This window comes from Bombina bombina, chromosome 8 (genome assembly GCF_027579735.1).
Source record: "Bombina bombina isolate aBomBom1 chromosome 8, aBomBom1.pri, whole genome shotgun sequence".
NCBI lineage: Eukaryota > Metazoa > Chordata > Amphibia > Anura > Bombinatoridae > Bombina > Bombina bombina.
This window is the reverse complement of record NC_069506.1, coordinates 273,201,668-273,224,109: the sequence shown is the minus strand read 5'-3', so window position 1 is coordinate 273,224,109 and position 22,442 is coordinate 273,201,668. Positions and strand designations below refer to the sequence as shown.

Here is a 22,442-nt window from a genome sequence, read left to right as displayed (position 1 = left end):
ATTTACTTCTATTATCAATTTTGCTTTATTCTCTTTGTATCCTTTATTAAAGGAGCAGCAATGCACTACTGGGAAGTAGCTAAACGCATCGGTAAGCCAATCACAAGAGGTGCAGACACCAATCAGCAGCTAGCTTCCAATTCCTGACCCAATCGAGATATGTTTTTCAACAAAATATATCAAAAGAATGATGCAAATTAGATAAAAGAAGTAAATTGAAAAGTAGTTTACAAATGTATGATCTACCTAAATCATGAATGAAAAATGTTGTGTTTTATGTCCCTTTAAGCAATTACATTTTTTGCAACCTCATTGTGAACAGGTTGACTGAAGGGCACTAATGTGATTAGTGACATAGCTGCAAAAATGCAGAGTTCCCATCAGCCTCCTGTAAGCCTGGTTGTCACCCCCACAAGATACGTTCAGCTTGTGCACTCTGTGACACTACTGCTGCCAGGACCAGTTGATTCCAGCTCAAATTCCAGTTGTTGAACTGGGATAGCTGGAAGGGGGAGGGCACACCTGAGTGCTACAGGGCAGAGTTTAACTTCTACTGAGAGAGTATTGCTACAGTTACTACAAATCTGCAGAATATTGCTGAATATATATATGAAAATATAAACCAGCAGGGCTGGGCATAAAAATATAAATACCCCCATATAATCATGCTATCCTGACCATCATATCCCCTCACTTAGGGCTAGATTTATTAAAGCTGAGGCATACAGGGGCTCGTATACGCGCCCCTGTACGCCTCAGCTCGCCTGTGGCGGGGCGAAAATACCCGCAGGTATTCGGCATTGCACACGAGCGCAATTTTGCGCTCGTGTGCAATCCCGCCCCCTGCCCGCGCACAGCCAATCACGCGCGGGCAGGAGCTGTCAATCTCCTCGGTCTGACTAGACCGAGGAGATTGAATTTCGCCAGATTAGAGGTGGCGAAGAGGCTCAGGAAGCAGCGGTCTGGTGACCGCTGCTTGATAAATGACGGCGAGCAAGTTCTTGAGAGAACTTGCTGCCGTAAGGGCTTAATAAATCTAGCCCTAAGTTCTCCCCTCACTTGTTCCCTCTGCAGTTTTCCCCCTGATCAGTAACTATTCCCCTTGTAGTCTCCCAATTGTTTCTCGTGAGCGCTCTGCATGTTCTTCCCCCCTTCTAAGCCATCGCTTCGTTCTCTCCCTTTTGTGCCCTCTTACTGTCCTTCTGTACCTACTGCCCCTTTTATTTCTTCTATTTATTTTGTGCCATTCTCTCCCATATTGGCCCCTATTTATCAAAGGTCTTGCGGACCTGATCCGACAGTGCGGATCAGGTCCGCAAATCTTCGCTAAATGCGGAGAGCAATACGCTCTCCGCATTTAACATTGCACCAGCACAAGAGCTGCTGGTGCAACGCCGCCCCCTGCAGACTCACGGCCAATGGGCCACCAGCAGGGGGTGTCAATCAACCAGATCGTACTCGATCGGGTTGAATTGTTGTGATTCCTGTCCGCCTGCTCAGAGGAGGCAGACAGGGTTATGGAGCAGCGGTCTTTGGGCTAGATTTATCAAAGCTGAGGCATACAGGGGCACAAATACGCACCCCTGTACGCCTCAGCTCGCTTGTGGCGGGGCGAAATTACCCGCAGGTAATCAACATTGCACACGAGCGCAATTTTGCGCTTGCGTGCAATCCCGCCCCCTGCCCGCGCACAGCCAATCACGAGCGGGCAGAAGCTGTCAATCTCCTCGGTCGGACTCGACCAAGGAGATTGAATTTCGCCACAATAGAGGTGGCGAAGAGCTTAGGGAAGCAGCGGTCTGGTGACCGCTGCTTGATAAATTACGGCGAGCAAGTTCTTGTGAGAACTTGCAGCCGTAGGGGCTTGATAAATCTAGCCCTTTGTGACCGCTGCTTCATAACTGCTGTTTCTGGCGAGTTGGAAGACTCGCCAGAAACACGGGCCGTCAAGCTCCTTTCGGAGCTTGATAGATAGGCCCCATTGTCTGCATGTTTTTTCCCTCTATCTTCAGCCCTCTTCATGATTTTTTTTGCCCACTCTGTATTGCCCCTTCCCTCTGTTCCTGTCCATGACCTCAGGATTAGCTGCCATCATTTGTTCTTTTGATCATTTCGTCTCTAAACATTCTCTCTCTCTCTTTCTTGCAGCCGTCTAAAGTTGTGCAGGGCTTGGTTGGCCTTAAGAATCTTGGTAATACAGTAAGTCCTTTATTTTATACCTATTCCATATCATTGCACAGTAGGGTTGCCAACTTTTTGGGAAAAAGTAAGGGACCTAAGAATCGACAAAATTTCACGCAGGAAATCGGCAAACTATACAATAGTAACCTAAAAATACACTAGTAGTTACTCAAAAATAAACAGTATATATCATCAAACATTCATACCTATTAACAAAATATATGCAATCATAACTTAACTCCTCGATTGTCTGGAATAATCACACACCAGTGATTGTGCCCCTGACTGCTGAACAATTGTGCCCCTGAACAATCATAATGTTAAATCAAAGCTGGATAACACATTTATAGCATTGACTTAAAAGCTTGATTGACAGAACACATGCAACAGCATTTAACCCCATGATTGACCCATAACTTTGCAGTTGTTGGGGCACCCACGTACAGCACCCTGCTCCTCTTAGCTTCACATGCAGGGAGGTGAAACAGAAGGAAAACAGGAGTAAGAATATGCTGAGGAAAATAGATTTTCCTTCTTATTAAACATTCGATTCTCCAAAACGAATGTCCACAGGACTATTCGTTCCCAAAATGAATTGCACTTTTAGCACATTCGCCCATCCCTGTTCACGGGAGAACAAAGAAAATAGAGGATTGTTGGCAACCCTATTGCTCAGTTACCTTTTGTCATGCATCGTGTTCTAGTATGAGCCTGACGCTGAGTTTATGTTGCAGTGTTTCATGAACTCTATACTCCAATGCCTAAGCAACACAAAGGACTTAAGAGATTACTGTTTGCAGAATACACACCGAAGGGACCTCAACTTCAAAAGTGGCAATACGGCAATCATGCAGGGTGAGTGATCTACTTGGAGTTGGGTGTGAGGAAGGTAAAAATGTACATATATACTAAATACGCAAATGCTGACAGCATACAAGGTCACACAGACACACAACAGATTATAGCCTCGATTACAAGTGGAGCACAAACATTTTAGTGTTATTGAGCTCTAACACAGCAAGTTAAATCAAAATTACAAGTTTAAAGTAAAAGGTTTGCTCTAGAGCAAAAAAAGTCAGGTGTGCTTATATCTGGAAATTGTGCGGCTGCTTTAAATCCCTTTCCTCATAGACTTCTATAGGGCACACTACAAAAAAAATATATATACAGTATATATCTTGCGTATATAGATGATAGCTAGAGAGAGAGCGATAATAGACAGATAGAGATAGATAGATAATTAGATAGATAGATTTAAATATAAAAATAGCATTTTCTCCTAAGTAAAGAACAATGCTTTTTTAAAGTATTTCGATTTTAAAACAAAAAAGTGTTAACATTTTTTTAAAAGAGATATGGTACATTACAAGGTGTTGTACTGGGAAGGGCTGAAAGGTAAATATATATATACTCAAGGTTCAAAATTTCCACTAGCCCACTAGCCATTGGCAAGTGGAAATGTAACAGTGGCGAGTGAAAGTTAGTTAGTGAATGTTGAGTCTGAAGTCTGGTGGCACGTTGTGAGTAGCAAAGTTGGCACATTGTATTTGCAGAATGTACATTCCTATTGCGCCACTGACAAACTCATAGTTTGTGCTATGTACTAAAACTATTATCTAAAGGGATATTATATAGCCAGGAAAGTGCAAGGATATGTTATTCCTCTAGGGCTGTAGGGACCCCATTAGTGCTTAGACTGTTACTTCTGAGAGGGTAATTGGGGCAGAGAGAGAGAGATTGTAGAGGAAAAGTAAAAGTGGAGAAAAAGGTAGAGTTAAGAGAAAATGGAGAAAAAAAAAAAAGTGAAGTGATATGAGAGAGGGGAAAGTGTAAAGAAAAGATATGGCCTGAGAGAGAATTAAAAGGCTAAAAAGAGAGATTGAAGAGAGGAGGGAGTCGAGAAAGATAGTTAAGAGCGAGAAGAGAGAGATGATGGTTATTAAAAAAAAATGTGTATACATATGTGTATGTATGTGTACACTTTTATTCCTAACACTAATACTTCAGATTTTAAGTTTTTATTAGCCCTAGTATGTGTTGCGCTCATGCATACAAATAACTTTCAACTTGAAATGAAAGAAGTTCAGATCAGTCACGCTATGCATTGAAAGTATAAGGCTCGTTAAAAAGATGTCTGCCACACTATGGGGCCGATTTATTAATGTGTGAGCGGACATGATACAATGTAGCGTATCATGTCCGCCACACATCGATAAATGCTGACAGCATACACTGTCGGCATTTATCATTGCACCAGTAGTTCTGGTGAACTGCTTGTGCAATGCCCCCCCCCCCCCCCGCTAGCAGGGGGTGTCAATCAGCCCGATCGTATAGGATCGGGCGGATTAAAGACTGCAGCCTCAGAGGTAGCAGACAAGTTATGGAGACCGCTGCTTTATAACTAAAAGGCTTGCGCAGAAACAGGGGCATCAAGCTCCATTCGGCCCCTAAATATTTTCTTTTATTCTTTTTACCATGGATTTGTAATACCAGAGATTAGCCTGGTCCTGCGATATTGATATCGCACCCTGCACTGTCCATAACACTCCACTTGTAATCTAGGCCTATGTGTTTATGAGCTGAGGTATATAAAGCGATATTTAGAAGGGCAAAAATTTAGATAAAATGCACATATACTTTACATTGTAAAATATTAGACACATGTATATTGGGACACAGATATGCTTGAGCATAACACCTGTACAAATGCTCATATAAGCACCGGGATGAAAGATACTGTGGGGCCAATTTATCAATGTCTGGTAGACATGATCTGCTGTAGCGGATCATGTCCGTCAGACATCGCTGAATGCCGACAACATGCGCTGTCGGCATTTAACATTGCACAAGCAGTTCTGGTTCTGCAGATTCACAGCCAATTGGCCGCTAGCAGGGGGTGCCAATCAACCCGATCGTACACGATGAGACGGATTGCAGACCGCAGCCTCTTAAGACCGCTGCTTCTTAACTCCTGTTTCCGGTCAGCCCGAAGACTCGTGTGGAAACAGATGCATTGGGGCTGGTTGACGGTTTGTTAAATCGGCCCCAGTGAGTTTAACCAACCCTACAACAGTCACCAGTTTGTCACAGAAAGGGTTAGCCGACCCTTTCCACCTTTACGAGTTCATTACAGTCTACCCACTATGGGCAAGACTATGGGGCCTATTTATCAAGCTCCGAAAGGAGCTTGACGGCCCGTGTTTCTGGCGAGTCTTCAGACTCGCCAGAAACAGCAGTTATGAAGCAACGGTCACAAAGACCGCGCTCCATAACCCTGTCTGCCTGCTCTGAGCAGGCGGACAGGAATCGCAACAATTCAACCCGATCGAGTACAATCGGGTTGATTGACACCCCCTGCTGGCGGCCCATTGGCCGCGAGTCTGCAGGGGGCGGCGTTGCACCAACAGCTCTTGTGAGCTGCTGGTGCAATGTTAAATGCGGAGAGCGTATTGCTCTCTGCATTTAGCGAGGTCTTGCGGACCTGATTCGCACTGTCGGATCAGGTCCGCAAGACCTTTGATAAATAGGGGCCTATGACTTAGTTCAGTAAGTTAACAAACACTCTCTTGTCTGTACTAAACCCATAAAAATGCCCAAACTCTCCTTTAATGCCACGCACACTAAACTATCTCTGCTGCTACCACCTTAAAATTATTATATGTGAATCCAAAGGAAAAACCCTGACTTACAGATTAAAAATCCCAAAATACAATTTGGTAAAAATCAATAAAAAAACACAATACTATTGCTAGTCTCTAGTTAACATGGTTCAAATATTAGACAAATGCAAAAACCTTATAAGGGAACATTTATTATGAACAAAAAAGAGTCATAGTGCATATATAAAAAAGGAATTAACAAATACAGATACAAACAAAAGCAAAACAGTTTAAAAAAAAAAATTAGATAAAGACAGAAAATATAACAGAACCTATAACTTTACTAGAATAGCCTCTGTTCCAGGGAGATGGCAAAAATATAGCCAAACACGCTGTTGCCAGTAGCCTCCCGTGTAGAATGACAATTATTTTGCTGAAATCACAATTAAACATGTTTTTTCCCTGAGGTCACTTTTCTGACCAGGACCCTTCCAGAGTTGGCAAGGAACGTAGCCGTCCCTTTTTTAAGGAGCATCATAAACCATTCTGCATACCGTGGCTGAATTAATAGGATAACTTATAATTGTAGTAATGTGTATACAGTACACATACCCTCATAAGAGATCCCATTGTGTCATCATGAGGATTATTTTGATACCAAACATGACATGTCTGTCATATTGCGTCACCCTGTAACATGAAAGTGATTATAATATGACTTAAGATATCCTAGCGTTTCAACTCAAATTTGTCTTGAGAAGAGGACATTGTCTTCTATCACTCTGCATTGACAGGTTGGCCCATAAAAATCACTCTCCTGAAAAGAGCAGAACGCACCTTATGGGGGCGATTTATCAAGCCCTTTCAGCAGGCTTCGCCTCCCTATGACTGGAGGTTCTTATAAGAGAACCTGCACGCCATATTTAACAAGCAGCGGTCATTAGACCGCTGCTTCCCTACCCTTTCGCCACCTCTTAGGTGGCGAATTTCAATCTCTGTGGTCTAGTCCGACTGCAGAGATTTACAGCCCCTGTCGCGCATAATTGGCTGTGTGCGGGCAGGGGCGGGATTGCACGTAAACGCAAAATAGTGCTCGTGTGCAATGCTGAATTCCGCTTGGAGAATTCAGCCCGCCAGAGGAGAGCTGCAGCGGATAGGGGCGCATATGTGCGCCCCTGTCTGCCTCAGCTTCATAAATCCCCCCCCCCCCCCCATGTCTGGTTCTGCAGCTGTAGGTAACAAAATAAATTATTCACAAAAACCTTGGCTTTTTTTAAAAGTTATGATAAAAAGTTGTGAATAGCAGACATACAAATACAGGACTAAAAAAAAAAATAAAGAAAATGTAAACACTGACATGCTAAAATTATGAGGTCTTCATGACAGATACAGTAAATACACAAACACCAACAGGCATGAATGGATGTTGAATGAAAAAGATAAATACAGCTAAACACTGACATGAATACACAGTGTATCACATCTTTAAAATAAAATGCACTGGAACATGTGCACAGATGTACACACACACACGCACACACACACTCTCTCTCTCACACACACACACACACACACACACTCTCTCACACACACTCACACACACACACACACACACTCTCTCACACACACACACACACACTCTCACACACACACACTGACTCTGAGGGCATACCACCTGTTACATCTTAGCTAAGCAATCTGTATTATTGTCCTTGAGGGTGAGTCATAAACCAAAACAGTACAAAACAGACACATGGCAACTTACAAAGTCACACCTACTACAGAGATTTGAATCCTATAACTAGTAACTATGGAATTACAAGAGATGATTCACAAACAGGATGCCTTTAGTAGGGACATACAGAACCACAGACACTAGCCAAAGACATTCACACACAGAGAAACTTCTCATTAAATCACATGCACACACAGTGCAAAGTATGACAACAAACTGCAACACAGCACAAAAAGTGTAAAATATCTTCACACACACAACAACAACAACAACATGTCATCACATCAGATATCATAACCCAGGGCTTGATAAATGTAAGTAAAATCTAGATACCACTAGGATAGAAAATTTATGTTTCCCTCTTTTCATGTGTAGTGTTGGTGGGTGCTTATGTATAAATATATGCAGCAGGGATGGAAATAATAAAGGGATATGAAACCTAAAAACTTTCATTTTGATTAAAACAGAGCATACAATTTTTTAAAAAAGTTTCCAATTTACTTCTATTATGAAATTGCTTCATTCCCATGTTATTCTTTGTTGAAGAAATAACTTAGGTAGGTGTCTTTTGGAGCACTACATGGCAAGAAGAAGTGTTGCCATATAGTGCTCTTGACAAATACCAAGGGAACAAAGAAAATTTGGTAATAGAAGTAAATTAGAAAGTTGTTTGAAAATGCATGCTAAGGGGCCAATTTATCAATGTCTGTCCGACATGAAACGCTGTAGCGTATCATGTCCGACAGATATCGCGTATGCTGTTGGCATTTAACATTGCACAAGCAGCTCACCAGAACTGCTTGTGCAATGCTGTCCCCCCTGCAGATTTGCGGCCGCTAGCAGGGGGTGACAATCAGCCTGATCGTATAGGATCGTGCGGATTGCAGACCGCAGCCTCAGAGGCAGCGGACCAGTTATGGAGCAGCTGTCTTAAGGCCGCTGCTTCATAACTGCTGTTTCCGGCGAGCCTGAAGGCTTGCGCAGAAACAGGGGAATCAGGGGCCATACGGAGCTTGATAATTCGGCCCCTCTGTCTGAATCATGAAAGAAAAATGTACGTCAAAAAGTTATGCTTTATACTGTTGTTTCAATTGTGCAAATGGTTTGCCTTAGCTTCCCATTAATCAATATTCAGGGTTTGAATAGCCAACTGCAATTCTAGCATAGAAACCAGGTTGATATAAACAGAATAATCTGATAATTTTGGAGCCACAGATAAAATTGAAAAAAATCATGGCTCCCTGGCTACCAGGATTTATAAATACACACAAGCTACCAAAATAATAACCCACTGGTACAGACACACAAAGATATTAAAGGGACAGTCTACACTTTAGTCATCTTAAAGTCTTACTTTAGATTAAGCTGCAAATATCCTACTGCACCCCTTTCTATATCATGCAGCAGTAACAGTAAAAAGGTTATTTTAAAATGAATATTGTTTCTGGTCACTTGATATCACAATCTGGGCTGCATCTATGCACTCTGCTGAATAGCACTGACAGTCTGTTGAATCCAATTAGTGAATCTTTTGCAACTAGTGAAGCCTTTAATGCAGCCCAGATTGTGATGTCATCAGTGGGCAAAGCTTGGCAGCCATTTCAATGTGACCCAAAACAATAGTAATTTTAAAATAACTTTTTTACTGTTCCTGCTGCATCATGCATGATATAGAAAGGGGTGCAGGAGGCTATTTGCAATTTAATCTAAAGTAAGACTTTAAGATGACAAAGGTGTAGACTGTCCCTTTAAAAGCCACTTTAATACAAATGACAATAATTTCTCCTAGATAAACACAAACGGACTGTGACACACTTCCTGTCAATAATAAACAGGAGCAAACATACACAGTGACACACACGTTCACAGTAACATATTTGTAAGACACACAATGTAAAAAATACAGAAGCAAATCACACAGAAAAACATTCACAAAATAGATTAGCAATTATTACCAAGACTTGTAATCACTGCAAGACAGAGGAATGTACACAAACAATGACAAAGAATGACAATAACCAACAGATATAAACATACACAGTGAAACACAAACTATCTGCAGATTTATGACAAGGTGAATACCTCAATCGGCTGGTTGCTTGCTCGCTCATTTGGACCTGCAAATGATATTTATGAAGCAGCCGTTTAAACCGCTGTTTCATAAACCCTCTCTGATAAACTGGAGTTGGCGGATGAAAATCACCCCAGATTCATTCGACCGAGATTATTGACAATGACAAGCCTTACTCTCACACAATTGGTTGCATGAGGGTAGGGGGTGGCATTGCACAAGTGTTTCCTTGTGTAATGATGAATAAGGGGAACATATCCGCTCCCCAATTTGTGATCAAGTGCAGACAGGTCCACAACTTGTGAATCCTGTCTGCTCGCAAATTGATAGATCTTGCCCTAAGCCCCATTACATTCTGTTGGAAGCTCACAAACAGCTAAAGATTCAGCCTCATTTCTTACTGACGCAATGTACACAGCCTCCCTGAGGTCTACGAACTGCCGGAGAGCAGTCTCAGCAAATTTTAGTGCAGCCAGGTCAGTGACTTATAAATTACAGTAACACTCAGATAAATACACAGTAACAGATTTACTATAACAGAGATAGACACAGCTGCAGGTTCAAAACACACACACTGTCATTGTTTATCTCTCATCTTGCTCCCCTATCCCCTCTTGAACCTAAACCTGCAGAGTTTGCTCGACTGCTCCAAGACCTATGGACCAGTTCAGTCAATGAGGTGGTGAGTCCTTCAGATTTCAAGACACAGATACAGAGATATGCTCCTCGCTTCATGGGATACAAGTAAGACCTTCCATAAAATGCAAATCCTAATGTACTAACTCATGTTGCTAACTAGCAACATTATCTATCTATCTATCTATCTATCTATCTATCTATCTATCTATCTTTATCAGTGTTCTCCCCAGGACTTTTTTAGTGGGTGCACCATCCGGCTGATTTTACCACCTGGCTAAAACTTTCGCCAATTTTAAGCTAAAATAAACCAGTATTAAACGTGTTCAATTTTTATTGCAAAATGAATTAATTTATCATTAAATACATTTATGTTAAATTATGCTATTAATTTGTGCTTTGGATAGCTGAAAATTATATAATATTAGAAAATATTACACTACCCCTACCCAGCTATTTCATAATGCCACCCAGGCTAGAAAAAATTTCTGTAGAGAACACTGTGTATATGTTACAGGTAAAATCAGAAATCCGGGTAATCCTACCCAAGCGGTCGTGGGTAAAGCCCAATGTAATGTAATTCCCCCACCTACACTATTTTTTTTTGCCTCTGCCTGGGGGGGTTCATGGAAGGGGCTCCGCCGATCCTCTGGCATCCACCACAAGTGAACCTTGGGGAAGGAGGTTTTCATGGGGGACTTTGTCCCCCTTGAACCCCCCAGATGGAGGCAAAAAAGTTAGTGAAGATGTGTGAATTACAGTGCATCGTATATATATGTTTGATGCAGTGACTCAATGCACTCTGAGAAAATTAATCGTTACATTGGGCTTTACCCACAGCCACTTGGGTAATGCTAGGATTACCCAATTTCTTACTTTATATATATATATTTATATATATAGATATACGTATATTTACCACTCCACAGTGGATCATATAGGTAGAAATAACTAATACAAAGTTGTTTTTTTAGAAGTTTCATTAAAAGAAAATTGATTAGTTTCCTTGATGTAAAGACGAGAAAATATCCATACTGAACATATACTCTATGTATAAATGGTTAATAACCATAATGCAGCAGTTAATGCTACGAACAAAAACAATGGCATGTGTTACATTAATGTTATTTACGTAAACTGAAAATCTTTTTTTTCTTTAGATTAATAAAGTTTATGCACACTTATGTCAAATTTTAATTTCAAAATTCAGTATAAATAACATACACATTTGTGCTATGAGTGAGGTATGAAAAAAGGCTGTATTTGAGGAAAAAAATCCTTAAATATATTTTTAAATCTTCCTGTGATATATTCTAATTGAAGTTCTAAAAATAAAACATGCAACACTGTTTGTGAACACATAAGATGGTAAGATATCCACTAGTTTACTAGCATAATAATCAGTATTATATAAAAGTACAGCCCAGATAGAGTGTTTGTTCAAGAAATAACAACCTTCATTTCAAGAAAACAAAGCCAAGTACAGCATACCTCCCAACATTTCAAAATTCAAAAGAGGGACCCCCCCCCCGCCCCCCCACGGCAAAACATTTGAAATGTGGTGGGCGGGGCTTAAAAATCATAAGACCAAAGTAATATAAATAAAATTCTAAATAAAGTCATATATTTTAATATACTTAGGCAGCAAATCAAACACAAGCTCAAACCACTGGTATGGCTATGTGAGCTATGTATTTAATTAGCCTTTGCAGAGACAGTGCTAAATATTTTTATCTTAATTGGACATTTAATAATAAATTCTTTAAAACTGCTCTCTGCATTCACCATTAATATTATAGATTCTGGCCTTTAAAGTCAGCAAAAATGCACAGTAGCACACTACATAATAGCCTTCTTACTCCTGCTTAACCCACACACAATTCCTTTTCCACAGGGAATCTAACAGGTATCTAACCCTGTCAGAGCAAAGCCAGCTGCTTCTGAGTATGGGCCCAATAGAATTTATAAAAAAATGTTTAATGCCTGGGCAACTCGGGACAGATGGCTAGCAACCCGGGACAGGGGGATAGACCCCTAAAATCGGGACTGTCCCGCGAAAATCGGGACAGTTGGGGGGTACGAGTACAGGGTTAACACAAGAGGCTGAAAGAAGAGGAATATTTAGATGTATTTTATACAAAAGTAAAAAACAACAAAACACAAAGTGTACACTAATGCACCGACAATGCAAGGGCTGGAGTGATGTAATATTGCATCACATTCTTGTCTGTTTAAAAACCTACCTTAATATTATCCAGTTATTATTTACTCCACCCTAAAATGTATTAACACCATTTCATTGTAAATTCTTTATTTATATGACATATATATTCTAATCACAAAACAATATGAAGTGAAAGACATAAGAAACTTCAATTAACCAGGGAACTCAAAGTATGGTAATCTTGTCTAATTACTGTTCAAGAATTCCAGGATCCAAAAAAGTATGTGACCCTGAATAGTTCTCCTGTTCTACCTGCACAGAAGAAAATAGATCACTTACGTCTGCAAACACAGACCTGTCCATCCAGATAGGATATAAAACTACCTACTCAGTAACCTAAACACCTCCCATGTAGATCAGAGACAATAAAAACTCTTCAGCTAGGGAAACCATTTGGCAGACCTTAAAGGGACAGTCTACTTAAAAAATGGTATTGTTTAAAAAGATAGATTATTTCTTTATTACCAATTGCCCAGTTTAGCATAAACAACAGTTATATTAATACTCTTTTTACCTCTGTGATTACCTTGTATCTAAGCCTCTGTAGACTGCCCCTTATCTCAGTACTTTTTACAAATTTGCATTTTAGCCAACTAGTGCTGGTTCCTGCATAACTCCACATATGTGAGCACAATGCTATCTATATGGCACACGTGAACTAGTGCTGTCTGGCAGTGAAAAGCTAATAAAATGCAGTGAGATCAGAGGCGGCCTGCAGGGCCTTAGAAACAGGCCGATATTTAGAGGTTTAGAGGTTATAAAATATATGAATATAACAATGTTGGTAATGCAAAGCTGGGTAATGGGTAGTAAAGGCATTATCTATGTTTTTAAACAATAAAAAAAAATCAAGCAGACTCTTCCTTTAAAGAAACAGAACTCATTGAATTCTCTAAGTAAACTTACAGAACTTGGCAGCCTTAAAGTCTTAAATTGAGAGCAATGAAGGCTCCTAGGATAGAGAATTTCACTGCAGACAGTGATGTTTATAGAAATCCACCCATGACTAATATAAATTCTCAGTCTGAAGCAAATACAAATTAAACTGAAATTGCACTACAATTTGACTTGTAATTGATTCTAGTTTAGTATACATTGTTTTTTTGTGTATTTTAAACAAACTTACCCAGCATACAGCTGGCAACATAAATCAGTGAGTTTGCAGTGTAAAACGTTTAGAAAATATAGGGCCAGATTATAAATTGCACAGAACTGATAACACAAAGCTTATACGCTCACTCATTGCTGTAGACGTTTGCACACCATCAGCTTAGAGCACCCTTGCCTTAGCACATCATCAGCTTAGCACTCATGATATCCAACATGAATTTCACTGCTTTATGTGAAAGATTTAGCTCACTTGTACAATCAGACATGCAGACGATAGCACATCCTAAAATATAATTTGAGTGCTAAAAAATAACTTTGGGCTTGTAATATAAACATTGCTATTGTGATTGCGCCAAATGGAATAGTTGCCTTTTCAGCCCAAAAAAGAGCCGAAAAAGCCGCTACTAACAGATGGTGATTGAGGCCTATATTAGTTATTTAAATATTGAAGATGTAAGTGTAAAGGTTTAGTTTCCTATAAAGTACTTAAGTTTGTATAAACTAATTGGCACCATCATGTTTCAACTTGAGTTTTTCACTTATCAGCCTTTCCTGCTGAGGAAAATTAGGGGCAGATATAAAACAGGCAATAAAACGGACGGTGCAAGTGTGGAAGCCCTGTTAAATTATTACATTAACAATACTATGTTCCACACAGCCTTGCTTACATAGTCCTTTTTATTGCCTGCGTTATGTCTGTCCCTAATTGTCCTCAGTAGGAAAGATGAATAATATAATAATGGCACCCATTACTTTATAGAAATTCAATGGAATTTAGAAAAACAATTTTCACAGTTAAATTACAGGAAGAGGGAAAAATAAATAATGAAATTATATTGCAATTTTTTTAACTACACATAATTAATCATTTTATATTGTATTAAAAGGGACATGAAACCCAAATGTTTTCTTTCATAATTCAGATAGAGAATACAATTTTAATTTTCTTCATTTTTCAGATATCCTTTGTTGAAGAAATAGCAATGCACATGGGTGAACCAATCACATGAGTCATCTATGTGCAGTCACCAATCAGCAGTTACTGAGTCTATTTTTTCAACAAAGGATATCAAAAGAATAAAGAAAATTAGATAATAGAAGTAAATTGGAAACAACAAATATTAACTATGGACTTGTATTACCAGAGCAAAAGTGCAAGTAGTGTGAGTTGTGTTCCAGCAATGTTTATGCTCTATAGTAATTGCTTTTTTGACACACTCAAGGAACATCCCTGTCCAGCCAACTCTCTGAAACTGCATGGATTCTATCACTTAAAAATAATAGAAAGTGCAATGCAATTTGTAAAACATACACAGAAATATACAAAGTAGGATCCTAAAAGTTGAAGTACAATTAAAATTAATACAAATCACAATCCTGAAGAGGCTAGTATATACAACATCTAAATACATTGTAACACAAGATACAAAGTACAAAATTAAAATATTAAGCACCAAATGTAAATGAAATAAAATTCTTAGTTCATATAGTAGTATATTGTACTGTACGTGTCTCTCCTTTACATGTTGAAATGCAGGGAACACTAAGCAAAATGAGCCTTTCTAAACTCGTGTGAGGTGTCTTGCATTGCACACGGACCATCTTAGATACCCTTGCCTGAGTGGAGAGTTTTAGAGAATCAAGCCCTATATCTCCACTTCGCACATTGTCCCCACTCTTATTTTGCATTTTAAATTAAAGGGCTATGAAATCCAAATTGTTTCTTTCATGATTCAGATAGAGCTAAGAGTTAAGAAACTTTCTAATTTACACCAATTATCAATTCTTCTTTGTTCTCTTGGTATCTATATTTGAAAAACAGGAATGTAAGCTTAGGAGTCGGCCTATTGTTGGTTCAGAACCTGGGTAGCACTTACTGATTGGTGGCTACAAAATCTAGAATATCGTTGGAAACCCTTTTTCTGTTAAAATTGACTGCACATACTGTATATGCAACTTTTTGAAGAATGCCCGTCATTACTTTGTATCTTTTACCTACTTCTTGAACTTTGAATGCATTTCTGTGAGCAAAACACATTCATTGCAAACCTTATTAATAGGCAAATAAAATAAATGTAAGAAAATGCAGTTTAAAGCCGTCATTTTAAAGGCTAAATTCAGTACTAATCTCAACCAAAACATTTTCTTTTTGCCTACTTTTAAATCACCAAAAGCACCAATGACTTATGCCCTCAAAGTTCTTTAATATATTGTTTACTTCTATGCATCTCCTCTCACCCAATCTAGAATTCATGTGCCTCGTTACCCTCTCTAGTCAGACCCATTTGCCTTTCCAAACAAGCCAATTACATAAAGGGTTGGGCTAATTGACTTGACTTTTAAATGCAAAATGGTTTTCCCTATAGCCAGCAAGATGCTCAGGAGTTTTTAAGATTCCTCCTGGATGGGTTACACAATGAAGTCAACAGAGTGACTGTCAGGCCTAAGCCCTCAACTCAGGACCTGGATCACATGCCGTAAGTATAGGTAGTAGATAATGGGATTTGTAACACCTGCTTTTGTTCTAAGTCAATGTTTAAACGTATTAACCCCTCCACCACCATAACCATAATTATAAATAGGCCATAAAAAAGTACAGATAATAAAAATGCACTTCTGTCTCAATCTTCAAATTATCAGACCTTGAGACTAACAGTTTTTTAATAGAGAAGAGAAAGACACAAATTATATTTATTTCTACTTTACAGGTTTACTTGTGTTTTTATGTTTGCTGATTTGTGACTATATCCCCCCTTGTTATTAATAGAGCCACAACTACAAGAATTTCAACACTAGCACTTAATTTGTATGCACCAGGTCTTGACAAATTCCAGTAACCAGAGAGACATAACTAGGGTTGTCACCTCGGCCATCCTGGACACTTATGAGTTACACATGCTGCAGGGAAATCAGGGAGGAACATGTATTGTGCTCCTTATCAGCACTATTCATGTGATGTCCAGAGACATAATACATGTTCTGCCCTGCTTACCCTGCAGCATGTGTAACTCATAAGTGTCCAGGAAAACATGGCCGAGGTGGCAACTTTAGACACAACACGTACAATTACTACTGGCTCCTAACTTTATGAATTATTCTTAATCTTCCTACACCCTTTGGTCCTAAAAACAATTGTTTGGTTGCAGACTCCTAAATTTGTAAATACTTTTGTCCACTACTGCTTTATATTTATCAAGTCCTGAATTAGTATGCACTGCTTTATTTGCAACCAATAGGTGTAATTAACCAGCAAACATCCTTATTGCAATTTCTGGGTCAGCCACTTCTTGGAGCATTTGATTATTATCATTACGAAAGGTACATGAAACCCAACATTATTCTTAAATGATTCATATAGAGCAGACCGTTTTTAACAACGTTCTAATTTACTTCTATTTTCAAATGTGCTTTATTCTTTTGGTATCCTTTGTTGAAGGAGCAGCAATGCACTACTGGGAGCTATCTGAACACATATTGGTGAGCATATATATGCAGCCAGCAATCAGCAGCTAGCTCCCAGTGGTGCATTGCTGCTCCTCAGCCTACATAAATTTGCATTTCAACTAAGGATCATAAGAGAACAAAGTAAATTAGATTATTTTAGTAAATTGAAAGTTGTTTAAAACTGCATGCTCTATTTCACTGGTTTTCAAACCTGTCCTCGGCCTCCCTAACAGGCCAGATTTTGAGGATATCTGAATTACAGCACAGGTGAAATAATCAGATGATTAGTAAACATGGTTATTTTACCTGCTCTCACCCAAGAGATCCTGAAAATCTGGCCTACTAGGGAGGCCTGAGGACAAGTTTAAAAAACAGTGCTCTATTTGAATCAGGAAAGTTTAATTTTGACTTTACTGTCCCTTTAAACTATATTTGTGTAAGGCCAAAAAATATATTTAAAAAAATAGTTTAATATACAGTGCTGATTACATAACTTGATAATTAATTATCCGGAAACAAACCCAGGCTATTGAGAATTTTGCTCATGCAAATTTGTATTAAAGGGACACTAAACTATAAAAATGTGTATCATGCATATTAAAGAACAAATATAAATATTTTATTTTTGAGGCTATCATGAAATGTACATCTCTGTTCAAACTGGACACACCTCACAAGTGTTTTTTTTTTCTCAGGAACATCTGTATTACACACACAATAAAAAAATATAGTACATTTTAAAATACTTTCAACAAAAACAACTTTAATGTCCCATTAAGGGAATGTTCTGTACAAAACAGATAAATATTATGGTTTTAGACCTCTTACTAGTTGGAAACAAGTTCAGTGTTATTTTTGGGATATATAAAAAATCTCAGCTAGGCTGATCTGGTTAAAACATAATCTGCTTTGTGTGGTGTTTCTATGAATACTAAACTTTGTAAAACACATCACAGAGCTGGCTTTCAGCCAAGCTTTCATTGTCACCAATGGCCACAAAGTCATACACTAGTGTGCTCATGCTTATGTAACTAATTACAGGTTATTATACAACTTTTAATGACAGCTCTGCTAACTGTTCTCTTCTCATACCTTATGCCAGACTGTTCCTTGTTCTGAATCAGATCGTTCTGTTCTACACGGTCTCCTGAAATTTATAGTCAGCGTTTTCATAAACACTTAGAGCTGAATATACAAATAGACTACGTTGTTGTGTGTAGTTTGCAAATGTCGTTTGCGCCCATTTATGACCATTCGGTATTAAAGGTATTTTATCAAATAACTGGTTTGGACAATTTGTGTTATTTTACGTATTTTAACTAAGGTTAGAGAATTTTCTTTTTTGGCATCTTCACTAAAAAAAAATAATTAAAAAAAATGACAGGTTTTCAGTGCCCCTTTCATGTCTCGCCCTCTACCCTAGTGGCTGATCTCCTCCATCTTTCCCTCACAATAACTGATCTTCTGTGTATATGTCTAATTTTCTGAGCCCACGTCTGTCCCCTGCCCCAGTTCCTGAATTTTCATTGCTCCAGACTGACTGTCTTCATTGCTGACCCCCTTTCCTTTTGTTTATCATCCTCTCTGCAGTGACACAGAAAAAGGAAAGCAAATGTGGAAGAGATATCTAGAGAGGGAGGACAGTAGGATTGTGGGTAAGTTGTGGGTTGTGCAGGATATGAGAGGCAATGTGAGTGCAGCCCAGTATGGATTGGTTTCACTGAAACTTCTGCTACTTTTACCTACAATTAAGTATGGTGATGCTTGCCAGACTGTATGTGCCTGTGTATGTAATATACAGTGTGTGTAATATACAGTGTGTGACGCTCATTCTTTATCTTTCATATCTTTCTCTTATGCACCATATGTTCTTTCACATTGTCTCTCCCATAAGAGCTCTACTTTTTCTTACCACGCGTCTTTGCCATCTTTCTTTCTCCTCTTTCTCCTCTTTCTCTGTTTTGCTCTCCCTATCTCTTCCCCTCATAGTCTCACTTTTTCCTGTTTCACTTTTCCCCACAGAGCTGTTTGTAGGGCAGTTAAAGAGTTCCCTGACATGCACTGAATGTGGATATTGTTCCACTGTGTTTGACCCGTTCTGGGACTTGTCGCTTCCCATTGCTAAGGTAAGTCTCCTCGTACCTTGTCACATCATGCGACACCAGGACAAACCGTGTCATACCATGGCACAATGTATGATATTGCGTCCCACCTCATATCAGATATCAACAGAAAACAATATTCAACATCATGTCTTCACCCATCTCTATAACACAGTTATACAACTCAGTATAACATTCCCTCTATATAAAACTCATCAGATTAACCCTCTATTACCAAGCATATGCCAGAAATATATTACTTGCATATGCCAGAAGTATATTACTTGCATATGCCAGAAGTATATTACTTGCATATGCCAGAAGTATATTACTTCCATTATACAATGTTTCTTTTTTATGAATGTCCACTATTAAACCTGTATAACACTTTCTCTCCATGATGCTTCTTTTGTATAATTTTCTGTCCATTTTTTTTTTATAATGTAGAGTACATCTGAAGTGTCCCTGATGGATTGCATACGCCTGTTTACCAAGGAAGATGTGCTGGATGGTGATGAAAAACCAGTGAGTGTCACTTAAGGGTTCTCTAGAGTCACCCTCAGATTTGTGGTTACAATATTCATGCAAGGTCACACTCAGACCATGAATTAAATAGTACATACAGAAAGAGAAGCACTCTACCAGGAACGAACAATAGCTCAGTAGCTTGTTCTATGGCCAGTTACCACCAAGCAGCCTCTTTTAGCTCACAGAGGAGAACTTTCCTGAAGTATATTAGTCTGATCCTGCCTAACAAGGTCAGACTAGAGAGATTGTCAAGGGCTTTTAGTGAATATTAGCCACTGCAGGGATACTCTTAGACCTGCAGTCACATTGTCAACATCCTACAGGGATCTATTTAGACCAAGGGTTACATTTAAATCATTGGCCTCCACTCTGAGACTTTGTGATCACATTGTATACTTCTCCATTAGGTCAGCCTCAGACCATGGGTCATATAAACTCAGACCAGGTATCACAATTTTACAATCTCTGCCAAGGAGGCATGCTTTCTCATTTATAAGGTTGCTTTCAGGTCAGGAGACAAATAGACTGGTTCTTTGAAGGCTCAACCTCAGATCAGAGGACTTATTGTCTCTTGCAGGGTCACTCAGACTAACATTCACACTATCACCACTGCTAGACTTGGAGGTTACAGTGTTGCTCATTTATCTCTTTCTCTGCTCCTTACAGACATGTTGCAGATGTAAGGCTCGTAGAAGATGTACCAAAAAATTCACCATCCAGAGATTCCCCAAAATACTTGTCCTTCGTATCCTTTTCCACTGTTTATTATAGTCTACTTTGTCCTTATAAAATGTACTTTCTTTCATGTAATTAGCAAGAGTCCATGAGCTAGTGAAGTATGGGATATACATTCCTACCAGGAGGGGCAAAGTTTCCCAAACCTCAAAATGCCTATAAATACACCCCTCACCACACCCACAATTCAGTTTTACAAACTTTGCCTCCTATGGAGGTGGTGAAGTAAGTTTGTGCTAGATTCTACGTTGATATGCGCTCCGCAGCAGGTTGGAGCCCGGTTTTCCTCTCAGCGTGCAGTGAATGTCAGAGGGATGTGAGGAGAGTTTTGCTTATTTGAATGCAGTGATCTCCTTCTACGGGGTCTATTTCATAGGTTCTCTGTTATCGGTCGTAGAGATTCATCTCTTACCTCCCTTTTCAGATCGACGATATACTCTTATATACCATTACCTCTGCTGATTCTCGTTTCAGTACTGGTTTGGCTATCTGCTATATGTAGATGAGTGTCCTGGGGTAAGTAAATCTTATTTTCTGTGACACTCTAAGCTATGGTTGGGCACTTTGTTTATAAAGTTCTAAATATATGTATTCAAACATTTATTTGCCTTGACTCAGAATGTTCAACATTCCTTATTTTTCAGACAGTCAGTTTCATATTTGGGATAATGCATTTGAATTAATAATTTTTTCTTACCTTCAAAAATTTGATTCTTTTTTCCCTGTGGGCTGTTAGGCTCGCGGGGGCTGAAAATGCTTCATTTTATTGCGTCATTCTTGGCGCGGACTTTTTTGGCGCAAAAAATCTTTTCCGTTTCCGGCGTCATACGTGTCGCCGGAAGTTGCGTCATTTTTTACGTTATTTTGCGCCAAAAATGTCGGCGTTCCGGATGTGGCGTCATTTTTGGCGCCAAAATCATTTAGGCGCCAAATAATGTGGGCGTCTTATTTGGCGCTAAAAAATATGGGCGTCGCTTTTGTCTCCACATTATTTAAGTCTCATTTTTCATTGCTTCTGGTTGCTAGAAGCTTGTTCTTTGGCATTTTTTCCCATTCCTGAAATTGTCATTTAAGGAATTTGATCAATTTTGCTTTATATGTTGTTTTTTCTCTTACATATTGCAAGATGTCTCACGTTGCATCTGAGTCAGAAGATACTACAGGAAAATCGCTGTCTAGTGCTGGATCTACCAAAGCTAAGTGTATCTGCTGTAAACTTTTGGTAGCTATTCCTCCGGCTGTTGTTTGTATTAATTGTCATGACAAACTTGTTAATGCAGATAATATTTCCTTTAGTAAAGTACCATTGCCTGTTGCAGTTCCTTCAACATCTAAGGTGCAGAATGTTCCTGATAACATAAGAGATTTTGTTTCTGAATCCATCAAGAAGGCTATGTCTGTTATTTTTCCTTCTAGTAAACGTAAAAAATCTTTTAAAACTTCTCTCCCTACAGATGAATTTTTAAATGAACATCATCATTCTGATTCTGATGACTCTTCTGGTTCAGAGGATTCTGTCTCAGAGATTGATGCTGATAAATCTTCATATTTATTTAAAATGGAATTTATTCGTTCTTTACTTAAAGAAGTACTAATTGCTTTAGAAATAGAGGATTCTGGTCCTCTTGATACTAATTCTAAACATTTAGATAAGGTATTTAAATCTCCTGTGGTTATTCCAGAAGTTTTTCCTGTTCCTAATGCTATTTCTGCAGTAATTTCCAAAGAATGGGATAAATTGGGTAATTCATTTACTCCTTCTAAACGTTTTAAGCAATTATATCCTGTGCCGTCTGACAGATTAGAATTTTGGGATAAAATCCCTAAAGTTGATGGGGCTATTTCTACCCTTGCTAAACGTACTACTATTCCTACGTCAGATGGTACTTCGTTTAAAGGGACAGTCAACCCAAAAATTACTTTAACTTATTTAGATTAGTTAAATAATGATCTTTACAGTAAACTGTAGCCAAATTTTCATCTAAATAAACTTTGGCAGAAAATACATTTACTGATCTCATCTGGCCTTTTTGAAATGGCCGCCTGACCCCTCCTCCTCTGACGTCTCCCAAAAGCT

At 38.9% G+C, this 22,442-nt stretch overlaps 1 protein-coding gene across 2 annotated transcripts in view; it reads left to right on the top strand.

The window, feature by feature from the left end:
* Positions 1-22,442, top strand: part of USP2 (ubiquitin specific peptidase 2) — a 121,556-nt gene that overhangs the window by 89,481 nt on the left and 9,633 nt on the right. For both annotated transcript variants that reach the window (XM_053691372.1, XM_053691371.1), the window contains exons 4-11: positions 2,149-2,199; positions 2,916-3,036; positions 10,219-10,330; positions 15,923-16,033; positions 18,591-18,655; positions 19,023-19,126; positions 19,550-19,627; positions 20,297-20,375. In XM_053691372.1, coding sequence (XP_053547347.1) covers positions 2,149-2,199; positions 2,916-3,036; positions 10,219-10,330; positions 15,923-16,033; positions 18,591-18,655; positions 19,023-19,126; positions 19,550-19,627; positions 20,297-20,375 — 721 coding nt within the window. The remainder of the gene's footprint in view (positions 1-2,148; positions 2,200-2,915; positions 3,037-10,218; positions 10,331-15,922; positions 16,034-18,590; positions 18,656-19,022; positions 19,127-19,549; positions 19,628-20,296; positions 20,376-22,442) is intronic.